Consider the following 19686-nt stretch of genomic DNA (forward strand, 5'->3'; position numbering starts at 1 on the left):
AGAAGAGGAAACACATGCTAATGGTGGTTCACAGAGGTGAGAAATAGGATTCAAAATCTGAACACACACAAAGGATAAAGAGGGAGAACAAACAGAACAAAAAGGGGTTTTCTTCTTTAATTATAATTATTACCATTTTTTAACTTCTGACAGCCAACCAAGAAGTAATAAATATTCAAAAAGTGCAACCGGGTTTCCATTAAGACATTTATATTCTACAACAGATGAGACAGCTTCCCTACCTTCTTTCAACAGACTTGACTGTTTCCTTTTGTGACCCCATTCTGCGAGGAGCTTCCCTGATACCATATGGTGCTAGACAAAGCAAAAGCAAAATACAGAGATGAGAACCTACCCTTTGTCAAAATAACATACAATTACACCATACATACACAACAGTGCAAAAACTGTGGCTTATACAAGGTTAAATAAAAACTGAAGTCAGTCTTAAGTCAGTGTGAAGTCTTAAAGTCAGTAAGAGAAATTTCTTCAAGATCTGTTGAAAGTTTTTTGCTCCAAAAAGTCACTTTAAAACTGTTTCAAGGAAATCCCTTCAGCTGTAAGAGCGTCTAGCAGCCTACACATTTGCTACATGACAAAGGACAATGCTGTGTTTTTTGTTGAAAGATATTCCTTAGATTTCCAACATGTGATAAATAATCCCATCTTTTCTTGTTTGACAGGCATGAATATGTACCCTATAGCACTTAACTAACCTTTTTCAAAATGAAATTAAGTATATCAGAATTTCTTGACATCACATTACACAAATGGTAATTCTCACACATAAGGAGAAACAGAGAAGGTTTTTCCTCATACATTTTTTGCACATTTCTAATAGCATAACATACTTACTTCATGTTCAAAAAATCTAAGTTTGTGAGACTTGTTTCAGCATCATGGAAGCACCAATGTAACCATTGCAGGAGTTTTACAAATGTTTTCACACTCACTTCTAAGTCCATGTTAATATTCTACACTGTCTTGTTGCTGAACAGGCCAAATAAAAATCAGCAATCAACCCCGCCAAAAAAGTCACTTAATTATTCTTAATTAATATGAATGTGTCATTGTAAAAGCCAGAACTTGAGATCAGAAATTGCTGTATCAAGGTCTTTCATTTACCCCCATGGTTTCCTTTCCCTCTCATACAAGACAAATGGTGTTTAGTAAATAGGTTTCTAAAAAAGCAGATCCTTTCAAACTGTTCCTGCTTCCAGTAGCTAAGTGCACTGGAAACACATTAAAATTTCTCTTTGGAAGCACTACATTAAGCACTTAACACGAGTCTCCAGACATCCATCAGAGATGCATGGCAGACTCCACTGTGCTGCCAACAGCCATACCAACCATTCTGATAAGAAGTCTCTATGCATCAATCATGTTATGCTTTTACTGAAGGAGACTTCTTCAAAGGATGATTTTCAGCCATATTGATTTCTGCTGGTGAACATAACATTCTTTCCATGGAAGAAAGTGTCATTGCCAGCTTTGTTACACATTAATAACTATCCTTAAAATAAATGCAGAGATGTCAAATGCAGATCCAGTTCCCATAGCGCTGCTCCCAGCAATCATCCTTGGAAACATGGAAGCTGCAGACCTGAGCACTTGTCCAGATATTTAATCAATGTACACAGACAATGTTTTAGTCACTGTTTTCAGGCAACAAAAGGCAGTAAAAACTTACGGTCTGTAATGATTGCATCAAACAACATCCCTTTTCTCCATATTGGTCTTGAAGAATCAGCAACGAGTGCATCGAGGTAGTATTTCTCTAAACCATACTGTCGGAGATTTGCTCTGATATTTTCATCTGGCCCTCTCCATTTCTGGTTCTTTCTGCTTGCCTTGCCTGGGAGGGGAAGGGAAATGGAAATGGGAAAAAAGAGTATTCTCAAAAAGAAACTATTATATAAGAAAATCTTTCATACACTCTACCATTTAAATTAAAGGAAAATAATCAAGTATCACCAAAAAAACCTTTCAAAAATACTTGCAATAAACTTCACAAGTAGTAAGGGAAAAAAAAAAAACACATGAGAACAGTTCTGCTGCACCATCTATATAGAATGTCAAAGAACACATTTACAAAAATGTTGGTTTTCAAGATGCTCTCTCCACCCGCCAATCACAACCCTGTCCACTAGGTTGAATATAATTCACCTATTTGCAGAGAACCAAGAATTAGATAAGGGTTCCGGGGTTAGGATTTGAGGAGCTTCCCACATCACAGGTTAAAACAGCACACAGCTGTGGTAATTATTATTTGGAACTTCGTTTTTGTCTTCATTATTCTTTTTCAAAAATATTTTTGCCTTAAAAATATTATCTTAACTAGCATACATGTAAATTGGTGAATAAAGCTATGCATGACCAAATAAATCCTGCCAAGATTAATGCTGACTTAAAATGCACTAAATATTATCTACTACATCAGTATTCTTAAATTCCAGAGGGTAAGATTTCAGTGGCTTCAAAATATGTAACATACCTAATCCATGGATTGTGTTGTAATCTATATCAGTACCACACACATAAGCCCCAAAATGTGCTGAGGAGATTAGAAGGCCACCTAGAATGGGGAGAAAAGAGGAAAAGTATAAACTTCTGTCATAAATGCCACCTGTGTTAGGATTTTTTTCCTCAGGAACTTCAGGAGCCTACACCAGCATCACACTAGACCCAAGGAAAAGAAAAAAAAAAACAAAAAAACTGAACAGGCAGTAAAACTATCAACCAGTTAGAATTACTATGTAATTATAATCAGACATAATAGCACCAAGTCATTTGTCTGCTCTACACGATTTTCCTTCTCTTGCTATGCCCTGCGTCATTCCTCATCTCTGGAGACTGTTCAGGAGTTTTGTTTATGCCTTTCTGTATTTTAAGCAGCAAGATCCTTTTATCATTACATGAACCAAAACTTTTGATTCTACTTTGCAAGAAGCAGAATTTCAAACTGTTGTCAAACACTTGGAAAAATCATCACCAAACAAATGGCAGTTCTACTGCATCTGTTCTCAAAGCCAATTTCTTTAACAGTGTCTAAAAAATCAGACTTCTATAAGACGGCTATTCCCATCTTGTAATTAACAATGGTCAAGAGCCTTACAAATATAAATATCTCCAATGTAAGCATAAATACCTAAAAAGTTTCTGTAATTGTTCTCAAGTGTGAAAACTACATGCAAATGCTGTCTTGTGAGTAGGCTGCCACCTACTTTGTCAGTAGTTTTGCCAATGTACTTACTCTGTAATAAAATCAGTTTTTCTAATTACTGCTATTACAACCTGCCTTCCTAATTAAAAAAGAAAAGAATACTCTACCAAAAAAAAGTGTGATTTCCCCTTGAAAGTGACAACAGCTGAACAGCCCACAGAAAAGAATAAATGACATTAACTCTTTAAGAGCTTCCAAATGAAGTAATGGACAGACTGCAGGAGATGAACAGATACCTGTGTGGTCAAGTTATTAATAAAGAGGTCTGTGGCTACCAGAATGGTTTATAGCAGAACAAGAACTGAGAACAAGGCTGTGAACCTCACTGATGTCAACAGTCCTGCTAAATGAAGAGAATGACTGCTGCAGGATGAAGGGCTGACAATGCACAAGCTGGCTGAGGGGTGACACCAGTTCTCCCATTCACCAGGAGAGAGGAAAGAACCATCTCAGGGGGCTGCACAGTCCTGAGCCACCGAGCACCAGCAAATCCCTAATGTGCTCTGTGTGCACCAGAAAACTTCTGCACCATATGGTAACAAACTCTACCAAAACTAAAGGTGAGCAAGAACAAAAAAAACTTTTAAAATTCCTCTGCTTTTTCTTGTGAAATGGATCAGGGAAAAACAAGGTTACTCACCCCAAAGGAATCACCCATTTCCCTTCTTGGTTGCAATCCCTCAGAACAGATGGGCGGTACATCCAGAGGGTCAAGACAAATTTAGCTAGCCCTGACCCCAAGTATGGCATACCACCCAGTCCTACAAAAAAAGTAAGAAGAGAGTCCTTTGCCCATCTAAGAATATTTTTAATCACAGACAAAAAAAAAAAAAAAAAGCAAAAAAAAAAGCTTGGAAATCATGAATTTACAGCTTTTAATAAATCTCAGCTTGTACTAGTTCAATTGTGTTCCTGCAGAAGGTGCATGGATACTTACATACTCTTATGGCCAGCCCTTTGATTATGAAACAGAAACAGACACAGACAAAGGGTTAATCAGGGAATCACTCTGTCCCTGGTGACTTGTAGCAGAATGATGATGGCACAGAGCTTCATGCCTTCCTATCATACACTATTCCTCCACCCCTTCAGCACAGATGAGGTATGGTCCTCTAGGATGTCCACGAAAAACATCCTGCCATTTCCAACTATGCAGTACTACAAGTATCTTCTAAAGGAACAATCAAAAAGATTGCTGAGATAACCTGAACTGTCTAAGAGGAAGCACAAAACATTCACGTAAAAGACTGGATTTATTCTTCTAGAAGGTTCCAGGTTTCCTTCTGCCCAACACTGGGGAAAGAATATCTAAACATGGATGGAAGTTAAAAACACAGCCTTGGCCATTCCAATTCTACTCGACAATAAAAAGGGGTTATCAAGTCTTCTAAAAGTCAGCCTGGTCAAAGAACACTTTGTAGTCCAAGGAAAAATGCCAGTTGTCCATTCTTACACTAACATGAAAGACCTGTGTTTTGGCTTATGCAGCAAAAACCAATTTGTAACAAGCAAGAACCATTTTGCAAGGCCATTCTGGTTTGGTACTATTCACTTTTTCAATGTAAAAAAGTCAGGCAAAAACACTGCAGTTCTTCAAAATGCTCCTCAGATCCTGAATATATATTTTTTCCAAACCAATAAGCTCAAAATCACTGTGTCACTCAACTCCAAACCACTTCCCAGAAACTCCAGTAACAGGGCACTGTTGTACTACAAACTTGAAAATCTTCTGAAGGTCCCCAAGAGACAATTGAAATTCCTAGGGTTTACTCAATAGAAGTGCAAAAGCCACTGTTACTTAGTCATAAATACATTCTACTGACAAATGGCATGCCACACAGTATCTCCAGTGTCCCCTTTAATCTCTAGCCTTTATATTACAAATATCTAGCAAAAAAAATTAAAATTGTAATTCAAACTACTAGGCAATTTGGGGAGAATTTTGTTTATGTTACCTTTTAAACTGAAACACAACATTTACCTTGAATTTCTATAGCTTCATAATTTTTATGTTATTTTTCTACTTTACCCTTCCTTTTTATTTTTCTTCAATTTTCACTCCCAAGAGACAGAATGCTCTCAAGACACTTTATTTTGTGGTTTAAGTTAGCAGGTTTTATAGTAAGACAAAAAGCCAAAATGAAAACAACTGCTAAGAGGTAAGTAGAGAAATTTCCTGAACCTTTTAAAGGACAAGCACAAGAAAGAGGAGAAAATTTTGTAAGATATTACTATGCATGAAAAAATCAGTTCCTATATGAACAAAATTTTAGACAAAAAGAGAGTTCACCAAACCTTTCTGTTTCTGTAAATATTATACCCATGCTCTTTTTCTATGGCACAGAGAAGACAAGCTGATACGAATTTATCCTACTAGAGACGCTACCAGTGTAGCCTTCTCTCTTCCTAACTTCTCTGCAGAGATCTTTCTTCATCTTCCCATTACTGTAAGTATTTTTAAATCTATGCATTTCACATGTGGTCACCATGATAAAAGTTCAGCAAGTTGAACACAAGTCAGCAGTGCCCTGGCAGCCAGGACGGCCAACCCTGTCCTGGGGGACATCAAGCACAGCATGGCCAGCTGAGAAAGGGAGGGGACTGTCCTGCTCTGCTCTGCACTGGAGCAGCTTCACCTCAAGTGCTGGGGGCAGTTCTGGGTGCCACATGTAAGAAGGGTACTGAACTATTAGAGAGTGTCCAAAGAAGGGCAACAAAGAGTGAAGAGCCTTGAGGGGAAGCTGTATGAGGAGCAGCTGAGGCATTTGGTCAGCCTGGAGAAGGGGAGACTGAGGGAAGACCACAGTGCAATTTACAGCTTCCTCGTCAGGGGAAGAGGAGGGGCAGGCACTGATCTCTTCTCTGTAGTGACAGTGATAGGACCCAAGGGAATGGCCTGAAGTTCTGTCTGGGGAGTTTTGGGCTGGACATCACAAAAAGGTTCTTCATCCAGAGGGTGGCTGGGCATTGGAAGAGGCTCCCCAGGGAAGTGGTCACAACACCAAACCTGACAGAGTTCAAGAAACATTTGGACAACATTCTCACGCACATGGTGTGACTCTTGGGGCGTCCTGTGCAGGGCCAGGAGTTGGACTCTGATGATCTTTGTGAGTTCTTTCCAACTCAGGATACTCTACAATTCTATAGTTCTAGGTCAGAAATACAGCCTTTGCTACATTTTTGAAGAAATTACTATAGGTAGCTTAACACAATATACTCTGCTATAATTATATGGCACCAGCTGACACAATAGATCAGCTATTTCACTTACAGCTGAGTTTCCCTGAGGCAAAAAAGTACTTCTATGCCATGCACAGCAATATGTGGAATAGAAGCTCCCCCTCCTGGCTAAGGTAAGGAAAGTTCAGCTGAGGAAGGGTACCTTGTGTGAGCAGTAGTATCCTGAAGACAGGCTGTAGTGGCACAACAAAGCAGCACTCTATGAGGAACACTATGAACTCCCTATTGCTATGTTGTGTTGTATGATCAGAAGTGCCCTCAGCATGCCCCTAAAGAGCCAGCTCCAAAATGCTGATCTTTGTAATGTCCTGAAAGTGACTGAAGGAAATGCTTACCCAAATTCCAATTCTTGGTCACTTTGATCTTAAGCAGACCATGACACACATGGATTGGTGTTTAGGCCATGTGGCATAAAGCACAGCAGTGAAGACACACTTTTTAAATGCACAAAATAAACTGGTTACATCACTGGAAGTTGTTCTCCTTCCCCCAAAATCTCTTTCAGGTTAACAAACCATTAATTTTATGAACACCATTTTGCCTTTGATACTATCTCAAATATCAGCTGGGCACCAGAAGTCATGACACCAGGTTAAAGAGTGGTGCAAGCACTAACACAGTCTTCCAGTTTTTCCCATCAGCTGAAAATATATATATATATATATACCTGTTCCAACAAATGGATCATATACAATGTCATTGGGTTTTACTCTCCCGTGGTTTGCCATGATGAAAGAGAGGCAGGCATCCATGCTGGTATTTCCAATAAAATGTCTCTTCTTTACACTGTAGGATTCAATGAGTTCTCTTTGGCCATCTGCAATCTGTTGAAACATTTAAAACCCCTGTCAGGTCCTGGATACATGATATAAACAGATATGCTAACAGACTTGCTAAGTGACACCATCCAAAACCAGGTAACTTCACTTTGTAACACATCACCTTGCTTTCTGATGTCTGAAAATATGACAGACTTCTTTCCAAGCAACAGATATCTTGGTTCAACACCTGGGTAAATTCTTCAAGACAGAGGTTAAAAAGGTACAAACATTTTAGAGATAAGACTCTTTCAAAGAAATTGCAATTAGAGTAACTCTGCTATTATTCTAAGCATCAGAAAAACAATTCTTAGCAGAATTAAGTCAGAGTTAAAAGGATTTAAAAAAAAACGAGGATTGGAAATGCACATTAATGTAAGCATGTATACACACGGACACTTAAGGTCATACAGAATTTCTTTTCTTTTCTTCCCTTCCTGAGTGGGCATTTCTGTCCCACTCAAAATCTAAATTTAGGATAGCGTTGACAGTTGAAAATTTAAGGGAAAAGCAAGCAAAGACCAAACACTAGCATTTTTACATCAGACTTCCAAAGTATGTTGGAGAAGACCAAAGCAATCTGGAACAAAACACATTCAAACACTATCCCCCCACCTCTGCTCAGCATCAGTCTTACTGGGTTAAGAAAATACACCTGCCTATTTTTTCAGGCTGGTTTAGTCATTTTTAAACACTTCAGGAATTCGCCACAGATGGGACAACAGCTGCAATGTTTTCCAGCACTGCCACAACCCAGGCTGCTCGCGCATTAATCACGGACATGGGGAATGTTCACAGGCCCCAACAGATCACATGAATCTCTAACTTCTCTGTACACAAGCCACTGACTATAGCTATGAAACCTCTGCAGTGGCTCTCCCTCTCTCCAGCTGCCCTTGACCCAGGACATTGCAAGCACATATTCCTATCAGCAGCTAGTGTCATTCTGGGAGATATCCTTTGAGAAGCCAGTTTTTTCCTCACAAAAACATAAAAGACCAGATGAAATTTCCTCAGGATATCCTAATAATGCAAGAGGTTTAGAGTGCATATGGCCAGCAGGCAAGAACATTTGTAGTGAAGACCACCGATGAGGGTCCAGACAGTTTTTGTACTTGGCTCCTTCTGCGCTGTCAGTGTTCCCTTGAGCGGGACTCACTGATGTCCAAAGCCTCAGGGATCAGTCTGTGCCTTTCCATGGCATGGACGTGCCTGCCAGGATCACCTGAAGCACTTAAAGAATGCTCCAGTGAGGCTGATGCCACTCAGCAGGGCAACGAGCCATCTACAGTTCTGTACATCTTTCTATGTGTTTGAAACAGGTGCTTTCAGCTGCAGCGAGGTCCAGAAAGATGTAACACACCACCCCAGCTGTGCAGTCTCACTGCTGTGCTGAGTTCTCTCAGTGGACAGCAAGACAAAGGTGTGTTTCCAGATAAAACTTCTTTTTTTCCACCTCTGAATTGTTAAGTAAAGCCACTTTTTCCTAGTCACAGTAAGGACTCCCAAGACTTGCTTCAGAGTATTATGCAATGACAAATTGAGACGACTGTAATTTCTGCTTCTATCAAAAGCCAAAACACTTTTTACATTTAAACTGAAGTTCACTCTCCTGAAAATACAAGCTGGTAAGAACTGAAGCAAACATGCTCACGCACCCATCTACCAAAATACAGATGAATGGGCTCTTCTGGAACATCATTTGGGTTCATTCCATAATCTTCCAAAATCCAAAAGATGTGTTCTGGATTCTTTAAGTTTACTTTTCCTTTGAATGGCAGAAATTCAAGGGCCTATACAATAAAGAAAAACAGCAAAAAATAAACAGGGTCAATTTTTTTTAAATAAGTACCTTCCCTCCCGCCAAGAAAAAAAAAAATAAAAAATTAAAACCAACCAAACAAAAAAACAGCAAAAAAGCAAACAAACAACGATTTCACTGGTGAGAAATAGTACATTAGTATTAAAAAGTTCATTCAATTTTCACTGGAGTTTTGAAATGCCTTTCTCCTAAACAAAGATAGCTCAAGTTATTAAGGATTAAAAATTGGGAACCATAATACTTCTTATTAACTGAACAGAACTCAGCTTCAGAAAAAATTAACTGTGCATATTAATTATGCAATTTTCAAGTTATAAAAACAACACTGATGATGAACAATGGGATGTGAAATTTCAGTGGTGTGCAACTACAGCAGTTTACATACTTACCATTATTTCATGTACACAAAAACTGAACAAACAGGGGAAAATAGCTACTTTTAATGCAGATAATTTCAGTCTCTGTAAATGAAGTAAATTGAATAAATAGCTGCCATAATAGAATGTAGAAGAGCAGAAAAACAGTAATTTGGAAAAAAATCCTAAATTAACTACTCATATAGTTAGGAGGCGAGCACAAGTACAGACAAGAACATGATGACAGAACAGGAGATCAGCACACAATCCACAGCTTGCAGCTGAAGTCACTTGTTCCACATTCTGCAACAATAAAACCCTAATAAGGAGACCAAGTAACAGATTTTCCAAGAATCTAGCACCTAACTCTTGCTATTTGAATCTTAAAGTTTTCAGCAATAAGCTTCAGTTTTCCCAGCACACTGGTCTGAAATCAGCAGTGGTATTTGTTTGGCTTTGTATACGCCTTAAACAGTTGGTTTATAGGGGGAAAAAAAGAAAAGTCGTGAACTTTGAGAGAATGTTAATTCAGACACAAAAATCTCATTTAGACCTGATAAGACATAAGCCATAAGCTTCCTTAAGATCTTGAAGAAACTTAAATACACATATAGCATGGAATAAAAACAACATGAATAAATTAAACTAAACAAAGATTTCTTAACTATTTACTTACATCAATCTTTTTTATTTTCTGTGCTTGGGTCAGTGTTTTATTAAATGTATGAATATGCACTTTGTAAGTAGAGTCCGACTGTAGATATGGAAGCTGAAAAAAAAAAGGCGAAGACACTTTAACTAGTACAGATGCAGTGCTATTCAGTGGGCTTATTATCCATATATATCCATATTATCCAGATTCTTTTCATGTATACCATCTTCTCTGTTGGATAGTTCTTCAAAGATGCATAGAGCTCCCCTGCAGATCTTCCATGGCCCCACAGTTCAAATATAGACCTGAAATTACAGAGTTTTTGAGAGTGCAGACACACTAAGCAAGGAAAATTACTTACTTACTCCTTTTAACCTACTTGGCCAATGCATTTAAGCTTTACTTCATGGAGTATTAAAGTGTGGCATTTAATTCTTGACAAATGTTTTCATTTTTGTTGTAACAAGTATTTTTAATCCTAGGCTGACATTTCACTGATGCTTTTCTTTGTTTGGTAACATACCAAAAGCTTCAGAGCTTTCCATATCGATTAGCAGTGCAATGGAGGTACTCCAGTGATCTTATTCTAAAACTAACACATCTCCCCACGACCAGTAGTAGGACAGAAAAATAAGCCATGGGCTAGCTATGCTTTGTACATAGAACTAGTATACATCAGCTGAGAGTGCACGGTGTGCAGAACATCTGCAAGCTGTTTTGTCACATTTTACTCCCTTAGCTGCCCACAGCTGCTTTTTTAAGGGCAGCACTCCATTCTTTAGGCAAGAGTGGAGAGCCCAAGTCATTGGAGGTAAAACTGAACACCTGAAACAATAAGCACCCAACAGGGACTATGCAACACTCTGCAGAGGAGCCCAAGCTCTGAAGAACACAACAGAGACACCACAAATTTAGTACAGTCAGAGAGACATAACATACCTATGCTGCTTCTCATCCTGAACCACACTTCGAGGCCTCTCTCAAGTGCCTCTCTGGAAAGCATGCTATTCAGACACCTCTAAAAAGGACCAGCTGGAACAATCACACTCCAGCATATTCCTGTGCTCTTGAATTTCCTAGAAGGGACCTCTGCTGCAGCAGTTGGGGCTGAAGGCTCAGGTGCCAGCACTGAGGGAGGGTGATGCAACATTTCCCTTCCAAACATGATTGTCAGTTTTCACATATCACTGGTTTTATCTTTCAATTCCATACATATTTTAGAACAAGCCACTAACTCAACATTATACAAGGCACATAAAACATGAGTGACACTACAAGTACTGTCTCTGGAGTGAAGAACACCATATCAAGACCCTGAATTGATCATACACTGAGTAAAGAGGATGGGCATGCTACATACACTCAGTCCTACAGGAGTCCTGCAGGCTCCAGTAACACCTTCTCAATTCTAGACGGAATCAGAGACTCTTTATTTTAGAACTCCATACAAAATTGGTATTTGCTACAATATAACAAAATCCCACAGCTTTTGTCATTATTTACAAGATTTTTCATCTCTTACTTTGCACATACTGTCCGCTTCATTAGTCCCCTTGCCATCTCTTCTGAAGGAATATTGAGAATCCAAAATGGAGACTGCAATCAAGAGAAGATAAGTGATGCAAATACCTAGCTGAAGGATGTCAAACGAATTACACAACTACATGGTTTTGTTCTATAAAAACAGAACATGCATATTGAAGATCAAAAAAAATAATAAAAAATAAATCTAATAACTTTAATCATACAGAGAATGTGGGGATAAAATAATTGATTTGAGACAAAACTGTTTACTTAGTTTGAATGTCTGAGGAATTGTTATGTATTTATTTTTCCCAACATAACTGACTTGGTAAAATATTGTTTGCACTTCTCTTGATTATTCATCTGCTAAAGACTGGAAACAGTTTGTTACACACAAGCAGTAACTAAATCCCAATTACGTTCTCTGACCAAGCACTGAGACCAGAATCATATGGTTTCCTAGCTGCACCTCTCCTCTGTCTCTTTGATTTACAGGCAAACAACAATTTTCAAACTGCTGTTGAGCGCTTTCAGTGTTTAGACATTCTAAAAAGCAAGGAGAGCCTCCCAGCAGATGGCAGTGCTTCTTTTCATGCTGGTAAGAGAAGACATCCTGAGGTGCATTTTGTGCATCTTTTTTTCAGTTCTGAGTTTTCACTGAAATTGAGAAGTCCCCAGATTTGGGAAGATTCCCGATTTTCCTATGAAACTTCAATATTTATTCAGCTGCCTACATTTAACAGAAATACTGTAAAGAACATAGTTGCATACCATACACACACTCAAGTAAAATAATTGGTCCTTGCTTACATTTACACGTATTTCCTGCTCGCCACTGAATTGTCCACCACAAAGGGAGAGCAATGATGTTATTTCCTAAAGTGAAAATATAAAGGTGATGCTTTAGAATCATTAACTAATGTTATGAGGAAAAGAGAAGAGGAAGAGGGATTCTAATGCAGATGGTGGATAGGGCAGAAGTTCACAAGTAAATTCAGATAATATGTATTGTTCAGAAACTGAAAATTAAGACTTCTCTGCCATAAAAACAACTTTCTCAAATTTCATTGGCAAAGTCAGGAAAATTTCAGTAATCAAACCCCACCATTTCACATTTTCTCCTTCACTAGAATCTTTGCTGTTCAATCCTATACTCTCACAACGACATTTATCTTACAATATTATCCACCCTCTTCTTAAAATATTTTTCGGACTAGTTCACATAAAAGTGATGTTTCACTAGTAAGACTGACCCAGGGCTAGGATCAGCAGATCATCTGGCTAAAAAATCTGTCCTTGCTTGTTTCATTAAGTTGTTGACAAATCATGTCCCTAACACAGCTCATTACAAAACCAAACAAGCTGAGCAGTCACCAAAATACATGAAATGAGAAATGGTTCTACTTTCTTCAAGAGCCGTATCAACCAAGTGCCACCAAAACCTTGGTGATAAAAAGAAAAACTTTCTATGTTATATATGTATAATTTTTTTTATGATAAAATGACCTTGCCTAAAGAAAACGCGGGTTGATCGTAAGTACATAAACTCAGGTGTCAGTCCCACAAAGCAAACAGGAAAAAGCAATGCACAGAAGAAAATGCTAATGAAAACAAGGGAAATAGATTATTCAAGACACACTGAACATTTGGTAACATGTAAGAGTCCAATCGATGAGGGAACATCACCCCTTGGAACAGACCAAGGCACCGAGTGCCACATCCAGTGTCTCCTTGGACGCTGCAGGGACAGTGCAGCTCCCTGGGCAGTCAGTCCATCGGGAGAGGCCCTGCCGTGTGCCCAGGGCAGCACCAGCCATTCCTGCACGCAGGGCACGCTGGCGGGATCTGACGTCTAACAACACTTTCAGTGGGCTTAAACACTTAAGCCCCCCACTTAACTTTAAATAAACTTTAAAAGTCACCAAAACCAAAAACTTGAAAACATTTTTGTAACCTCAGCTTCCGCTTCTCGCATGGCGCCCCGGGTACTCTGCTGGCAACCTCTCCTAGCGCCAGAGGCTCTGGAAAAGCGAGCGGCAAGGAACGTGCTGCCTTAAAGCCACCACGCGGAGGCTCTCCGTGAGCCTGGACCAGGAGGGAGAAGAGGGAACCCTACGCCTGAGGGTCCCTTCCCACAGAACGCGGGGAGCGGCGAGGGAAGGGGCGCCGGGCGCTCCGAGCCCCCGGCTCTCCCGGGGGGAGGGAGGGGACCGCCGCCGGGGCCCGGCTCCCCCGGGGAAGGGCTGTCCGGGAGCGCCCGGAGGAGAGGCGAGGAGAGGCGAGGGGAGGGCAGCGCTTCAACCGGCCCCGATTTCCATCCCGATCCCAGCCCTTGCCCCGGTCCCGGTCGCGGTCGCGGTCCCGGTCCCGCGCAGCGCTCACCGGCAGGCGGAACTCGAGGTGCTCCTGCGCCAGCAGCAGCAAATAGCGCCGCAGCGCCGGAGCCGCCAGCGCCATGTCCGGCCATCCCCCGCCTCCCGCATGCGCCGCCGGCAGGGAAGGGCGGGAGCGGCGGGAGGAGCCCGGGAAGGGGCGTGTGGCCGAGAGACCCCCGCGGCCGCTGCAGCGCCCGGAGCGGGACAAGGGCCTGCGCCAACTCTTCAGGAGTTACTGCTGGTTTTATCTTCTTCTCAGCCTCCTCGTAGTTGTATTTTGGGTGTGCTGTATCACGCACGCCAGGTGTCAGTGCAGTACTGCTGCGTATGGTTTATAAATAACTCCGTGTACACTGGGGACACGCTCTCCCAGCGGTGTTTCACTGTCAGGGGCGCGCTGTGGCTTCTCCCGACCACATTTAAGGATCTGGAGCATTAAATAACATTAAGAATTAACAGATGCCAAAGGAGTCGCGTTCCTTTTTCCGTGGGAAGGAGGTCAGCGCTGGCGGCGTGGGTGTCGCAGCAGGTGGAGGAACACATTCCCAGGGAAGGGGCAGAGGTGTGACGGTCCGGCAGAGGGGCAAAAAGGGGTTTGTATTGCGGATTATGTTTTATTTTAATATCTAGTCTTGATAATTGTAATCCCTAAATCCCTACTCACTGATCTCCCTACTGGGTTGATCTGAAAGGTTTGTCTTACTCGTATTTTGGTAAGCTGTTTATTAGGACCAGGCCAGCTCAGGACTGAACTCATGTTCCGTGTTTTATGTAGGGATTTTTGGACAGGTTTGTTTTTTGTTGTTTTTTTCTAAATAGCTATGATTTTGCCATGACCTTTGAGCACTGCATGGGACACCTTCTTTCTGCATCTCCGTAATCTCATCCTGCAGCTTCTCCAGTTATCCCTTATGCAGTAATCAAAACTGAGTTTACTGTGAAGCTTTAGCAATGATGATTGACAAGAAAGCAATCTAAAGTGACCTGGCACCTAAACGTGAGCTTTTCTAGAAGAGAAAGAAAAGAGGTAGATGTGGATCTGGCTTGTTCACCTCACTAGCTGAGTGCTGAGAGCCAGCTGAACTGCTGAGAAGCCCTGCGAGCCTGAGATTGCTTACAAAATCTTGGAATTGCTGAGAGAGCTTTAGTGGAAGAAGTCTGCTTTTATTTTTCCAGTCTGTCTCACTTTAAATTTCTTAGCTGTATTGCATCCATTTTAGAAACTCCTTAGAAGGGGCTGCTGGTATTATTTTTAAACTTAATCTCTTTGAAACTGCCTTTTGCTTACTTTATCTGCATTGCTTTACCTTCGGGGCATTGCTGTCCGTTCTCACAAGGTCAATACCTGTTTTTCACTGATACTGTTTCCTACAGAAGACTTTAACAAAAGCCCTGATTTTTTCTTGCTTTTGATTTGAAGATCTGTGCAAAATCTCTGGCAGTGTCTACAGGTTGCTCTACTTACTTTGAAAATGAATGTAAGTTACTAAGCAAGATTTACAGAGTATTTGATTCTGACATAAAAACAAAATGCTTTTCAGATGCTGTGTTTGGAAACAGAGCATACATTCCTGTAATGCCACTGAGGAGAATCAAGCAGCTTGTTAGTGTGGATGTGGGGAGTCATCTTAAAAACATTACATAACCCTTCTAGGAAGGGAGAGGAAGAAAATTTACACTTTTTAGCCTTCAGGGGAATTTTATATACACAAAATGTAATTACTGAACTTGAAATTTATCCAGGAACCTAGAATTAACCACTTTCCTCTCACAAAAAAAAAAAAAATAACAATGGTAATATACAACAATCACGAGTTTCAATTTGAAAGTGAGAGGCCGTGAATGAAAAGCCATTATTTCAAGTGTGCTGTTGCTTATCATTCCCAATTCCCTTCTCTGGCGATCGTTTTGCCACTCTTCTCTCACCTTGTGCACTTTCCTAGACCCAGAGGCAACACAAGCAGTTTTTGACTGACCTGGAGGTTCTGCTGGGGAATTTAAGGAATTCTGTCCCTGCTCATGGGCTCATGTGCAACAGCACCGACATATGTATGTGGGCAAATGCCCATGAAATCCTACTTTTAAAACAACCGTTTCCAAATACAGAAATACCCAATCTGTAATTCAGCTGTTAAACTGTTCAGAATTTGCATTTCTGTCCATTCCCCCGTAGAAAATCCAGCACTAATCCTGTGTTTCAACTTCAAATGCCGGTAAAAGTATCAGCTCTACTTATGTGCTACCTGGAAACTCCGGCTTGCATATTTCAACAGGTGAACGATACCAGCCAGCAAAGACGTGGCTATAGCACACTTATATCTCTGCAGGGATATAAAGGTCTGTCCCTAATTCAGCAGAATAACCACGTCCTGCACAGACAGTCCATAAGCCAAGCTCGTGGAGTGCCGTAGGCGGTGGGCACCACGCAGAGGTGCCAGCTCTGCCTGCCCGCGGGCTGCAGCCGGCAGACATGGCCGTGCAGCGCAGCCTTTTAAGGGAGAGCAATCTATTCTGCCTTTGTCTTCCGCACTAAATAGGGTGTTGCAGACAGAGACGCGCTCGCTAACTGTACTTTTACTTCTCCTTGCAGTGCCTGATGAGGAAAATACCCCTGCTCCCTCCACGTATTGGCGTTTCGGCTGCAGATAGTATCTTCCGTGCGTAATAACTTCCGCAGTGTGAGGGAACCTTGTCGGCACGGCGTGAGTGTGTCCACCTTTAATCAGCGTTCCGGCAGGAGAGAGGCTTCCCACCCCTGTGCATGGGTTGGTGTGCCGCTGCTGCCGCTCGGCAATGGTTTGCTCTCTCCGCAGCTCAGCCAGCAGTGCATCAGATTGTTTGGGAAGTCTCAGGGGCTGCCGAGTACCTGGATAAAGTTCTTGGAAAGGCGTCATTGCGAGAAGAGTGAGTACTGCAGTGTGTGCTGCATGGGGGCTGCGGGGCTTGCCCGGTAACTGCGGGACCGGTGGAGGGAGCACCGTGTGACATCGTAAGCATGATTTACTGCCCCGTGTTCCTGAGTTACTTCTGGATTTCACCTGAATCAGTTTTACTTACTTCTCTGCTGTAGAATTGTGAGTGGATTTAAAATCTTCAGATATTTAACCTCTTTTTCAGCAGCCTCGCCTCTCCCCCCGGCAAATCGCTTCCAAAAAACACCAGGCTGACTGGTTGTGTTTCCTTCACAGCTGACAGTGCACACAAGAATCACAGCTACAGCCAGTCACCGATTCGTTTCCTGCTTGAGTGCCATAAAACATTTTCAGAAATGGAAGGAGATAAAGGCCAGAGTGCTAAAGCTACCAGTGCAGTGGGTGACCTGAGGAAAAGTTGGCAGACCTGGGCAGAGGATCACATTGAGTATCAGAGGAAGAATCCGTTCAGCAGCGACGGCAGGCTTGCGTCTAAACCTGCACATTCTCACAGAGGAGACCCTGCCTATGGGAGACCCCCTGAAGGGTCTCGGACAGAGCAGAGAGGGAAAGATGCTCACTCACACGTGGGGAAGGAAGTAGAAGAGCTGTGCTTGATCATCAGAAGAACTGGAGAGGTGGGAGAAGATGGACACGTGAGTGTGACATTCGGGCAGCTGTTTGAAACATATGTGACTATTTCCAATAAAGTAGTGGGAATATTGTTAAGAGCCAGAAAACACGGTCTGGTTCATTTTGAAGGTGAAATGCTTTGGCAAGGAAAAGATGATGATGTGGTCATCACCTTACTACAGTAAGGCTTTGTCCTGGAATGAACTTTGCTGCATGGTTCCATTTAGAAAAATGCATCTAGATACCATCTTCACAGGTTTTGGTTACAGAATTTCAGCTCAGCTACCTACTGGGACACAAGCAGGAGAGGAAATGGGCGAGAAGGATAAAGCATGTTTTTGTAAAAACAGTAGAGATTTGGACAGAAATCGCAGATTATGAGCTACTCCATCACACTGACTTTGGATGTCCTTACCATCTACTACTACCAAGTATATGAGTGCTCTTCAAATAACTCTGCTGGCCTACTGCTTTTAGGTTACTGAAAGTATAAATTACAAACTTGCTATCCTACAACACTAATTCCTGCAGGTTGTGAAATACTGACTGCATGGGAGAATGGATTTGTAAAATGTGGAATTGAAAACTCTTGTGGGAATTCATACACTTCTTCAAAGCAAAAGTTTAGGTTCAATCTCACATGGTTAAACTGAATAAATGGAAGTTATTTTCATGAAGGAGATGGAAATTCACAAACTTGCAAAAATACCACAGCAAGGATACTTGATGGTTCCTAAATTAGTCGCATGTTGCTTGGATTTTGGGCAGTTGCATTAGTTCTGGTATTTAATAGTCTAATCTTACAGTTATGTCTTCTCCACACCTTCTGTGTCTCTTGCTCTTTTTGTTTCCTATCTCACACCATTTTTACTTTTTCTGTTCTTCTAATGCTTGAGAAGAAGTCCACAAAGCTCTGAAGCCTTTTTGGGCGAATTCAGCAATACCCCTTCATAGAAGGTAGAGTACCACTGTGTAAAGATGCAAAAGTCAACAGAAACTCTGTATTGGAGCACCTGCACTTTCCTAAAGAAATAAAAGGCTTTTCTTTCATCAAAATATAGCAATGTTTTTTACAAGAGGAGGGTAGAGATACTGTAGTGCCACATGCATAAATGAAAGCATAGCAGCACAGTCCCATACCTCATTTACCTGCTTTCAGAGCACAGTTGTGAGCTCTTCAAAAAGAAAAATAAAGGATTGGTACTGTCATAGTGCTATGAAAAATAATCAGGAGCTGTATTTACAATAGTTCCCACCAATAAAGCTATATAATTAGAAATCTAAAGTTCTGGTTTTTAGCAGTGCAAACAGAAGCTTTTGTGTGGTGTTAACTACAATACTTGATGGGTCTTTAAGATACTGTCTTGCATCAAAAGCATATTACAATTTAATTTAAATTAGGAACTTTATAAAAGTGATGTGTAATTATATGCTATTTATATAAAAGAACTTCTATTGCAAAAAGCCTAAAAGAATGGGGTTTTGTTTTGATGTTTTCATCCAGTGGGGATTTGCACCAAACTAAGTCTTTGGCTGAGGATTTCATTTTTAGCCTGCCTTTTTCTTTCTGGTGAAAGGACAATGAAAAGAGAGAAAAAAAAAAGGAGTAAATTAATGTGCTGAAATAAGTATATCTGGGGAACGGGGCAGTCAAATGTAGGTAGAGAATGGGTTTTAATCACCGCATAATTTTACTACGTTGGAAAAGGGGAAATACATGCTGCACCAGGCAATATTGTGTGCTCCCTTAGGTTTCAAACCTACTGCTTCTTTCTAAATAGACCTACATCTTGCAGCTGAAAAAGAAGACATGTAGTTTGTGATCTCAACATATTTAAAATGCTTTGTTCTTTTTGGAAAAGCATTTCTTGCCAAATGACATGAGCACACCTCAGGGTATTTCAGCTCCCGTTACAGGAAGTCTTTACATGCACTCAGATTTCAACACAAATTGAGCTTTTTATAGTGCAGATATGGAATGAGTTTTGTTTAATTCTAACAGTTCTGAAATCCACTCAGTTCCACTATGGTGTTAGTTCATAACTTGCAGGAAGCAGCACCAGGCACTTCAAGTGTCACCAGCTGACTAACAGGATGGCACTATCAGGAAAAAAAATACATTGCTGGACAC

At 41.0% G+C, this 19686-nt stretch overlaps 1 protein-coding gene and 1 pseudogene across 7 annotated transcripts in view; one reads left to right on the forward strand and one right to left on the reverse strand.

The window, feature by feature from the left end:
* TRMT11 (tRNA methyltransferase 11) overlaps positions 1-14142 on the reverse strand; it is a 28872-nt gene extending 14730 nt beyond the window's left edge. Inside the window, exons 1-10 of one of the 3 annotated variants that reach the window (XM_005518337.2) lie at positions 14018-14142; positions 12446-12511; positions 11634-11707; positions 10335-10416; positions 10136-10228; positions 8940-9074; positions 7131-7287; positions 2495-2575; positions 1691-1855; positions 243-315 (exon numbers count right to left, since the gene is read on the reverse strand). In XM_005518337.2, coding sequence (XP_005518394.1) covers positions 243-315; positions 1691-1855; positions 2495-2575; positions 7131-7287; positions 8940-9074; positions 10136-10228; positions 10335-10416; positions 11634-11707; positions 12446-12511; positions 14018-14092 — 1001 coding nt within the window. In that variant the 5' untranslated portion in view covers positions 14093-14142. Of the gene's footprint in view, positions 1-242; positions 316-1690; positions 1856-2494; positions 2576-7130; positions 7288-7405; positions 7514-8939; positions 9075-10135; positions 10229-10334; positions 10417-11633; positions 11708-12445; positions 12512-14017 lie in introns of those variants that run through there. The other 2 variants (XM_088052608.1, XM_088052609.1) reach the window with 2 other exon arrangements.
* A 20-nt stretch (positions 14143-14162) lies between these two features.
* On the forward strand, positions 14163-19654 carry LOC102099798 (actin-binding Rho-activating protein pseudogene; annotated as a pseudogene). Of its 4 annotated transcripts, none has more exons than XR_015772139.1 (4): positions 14163-14603; positions 16601-16712; positions 16824-17084; positions 17199-19654. The product of XR_015772139.1 is annotated as an actin-binding Rho-activating protein pseudogene, transcript variant X4 (transcript). The 4 variants fall into 4 exon arrangements; XR_015772138.1 differs by having other exon boundaries at positions 16824-16914; XR_015772137.1 differs by having other exon boundaries at positions 16601-17084.
* The last annotated feature ends 32 nt before the right edge of the window (positions 19655-19686 follow it).

This window comes from Pseudopodoces humilis, chromosome 3 (assembly GCF_049639895.1).
Source record: "Pseudopodoces humilis isolate 2021_Gansu_Grassland_sample_001 chromosome 3, ASM4963989v1, whole genome shotgun sequence".
Taxonomy (NCBI): Eukaryota; Metazoa; Chordata; class Aves; order Passeriformes; family Paridae; genus Pseudopodoces; species Pseudopodoces humilis.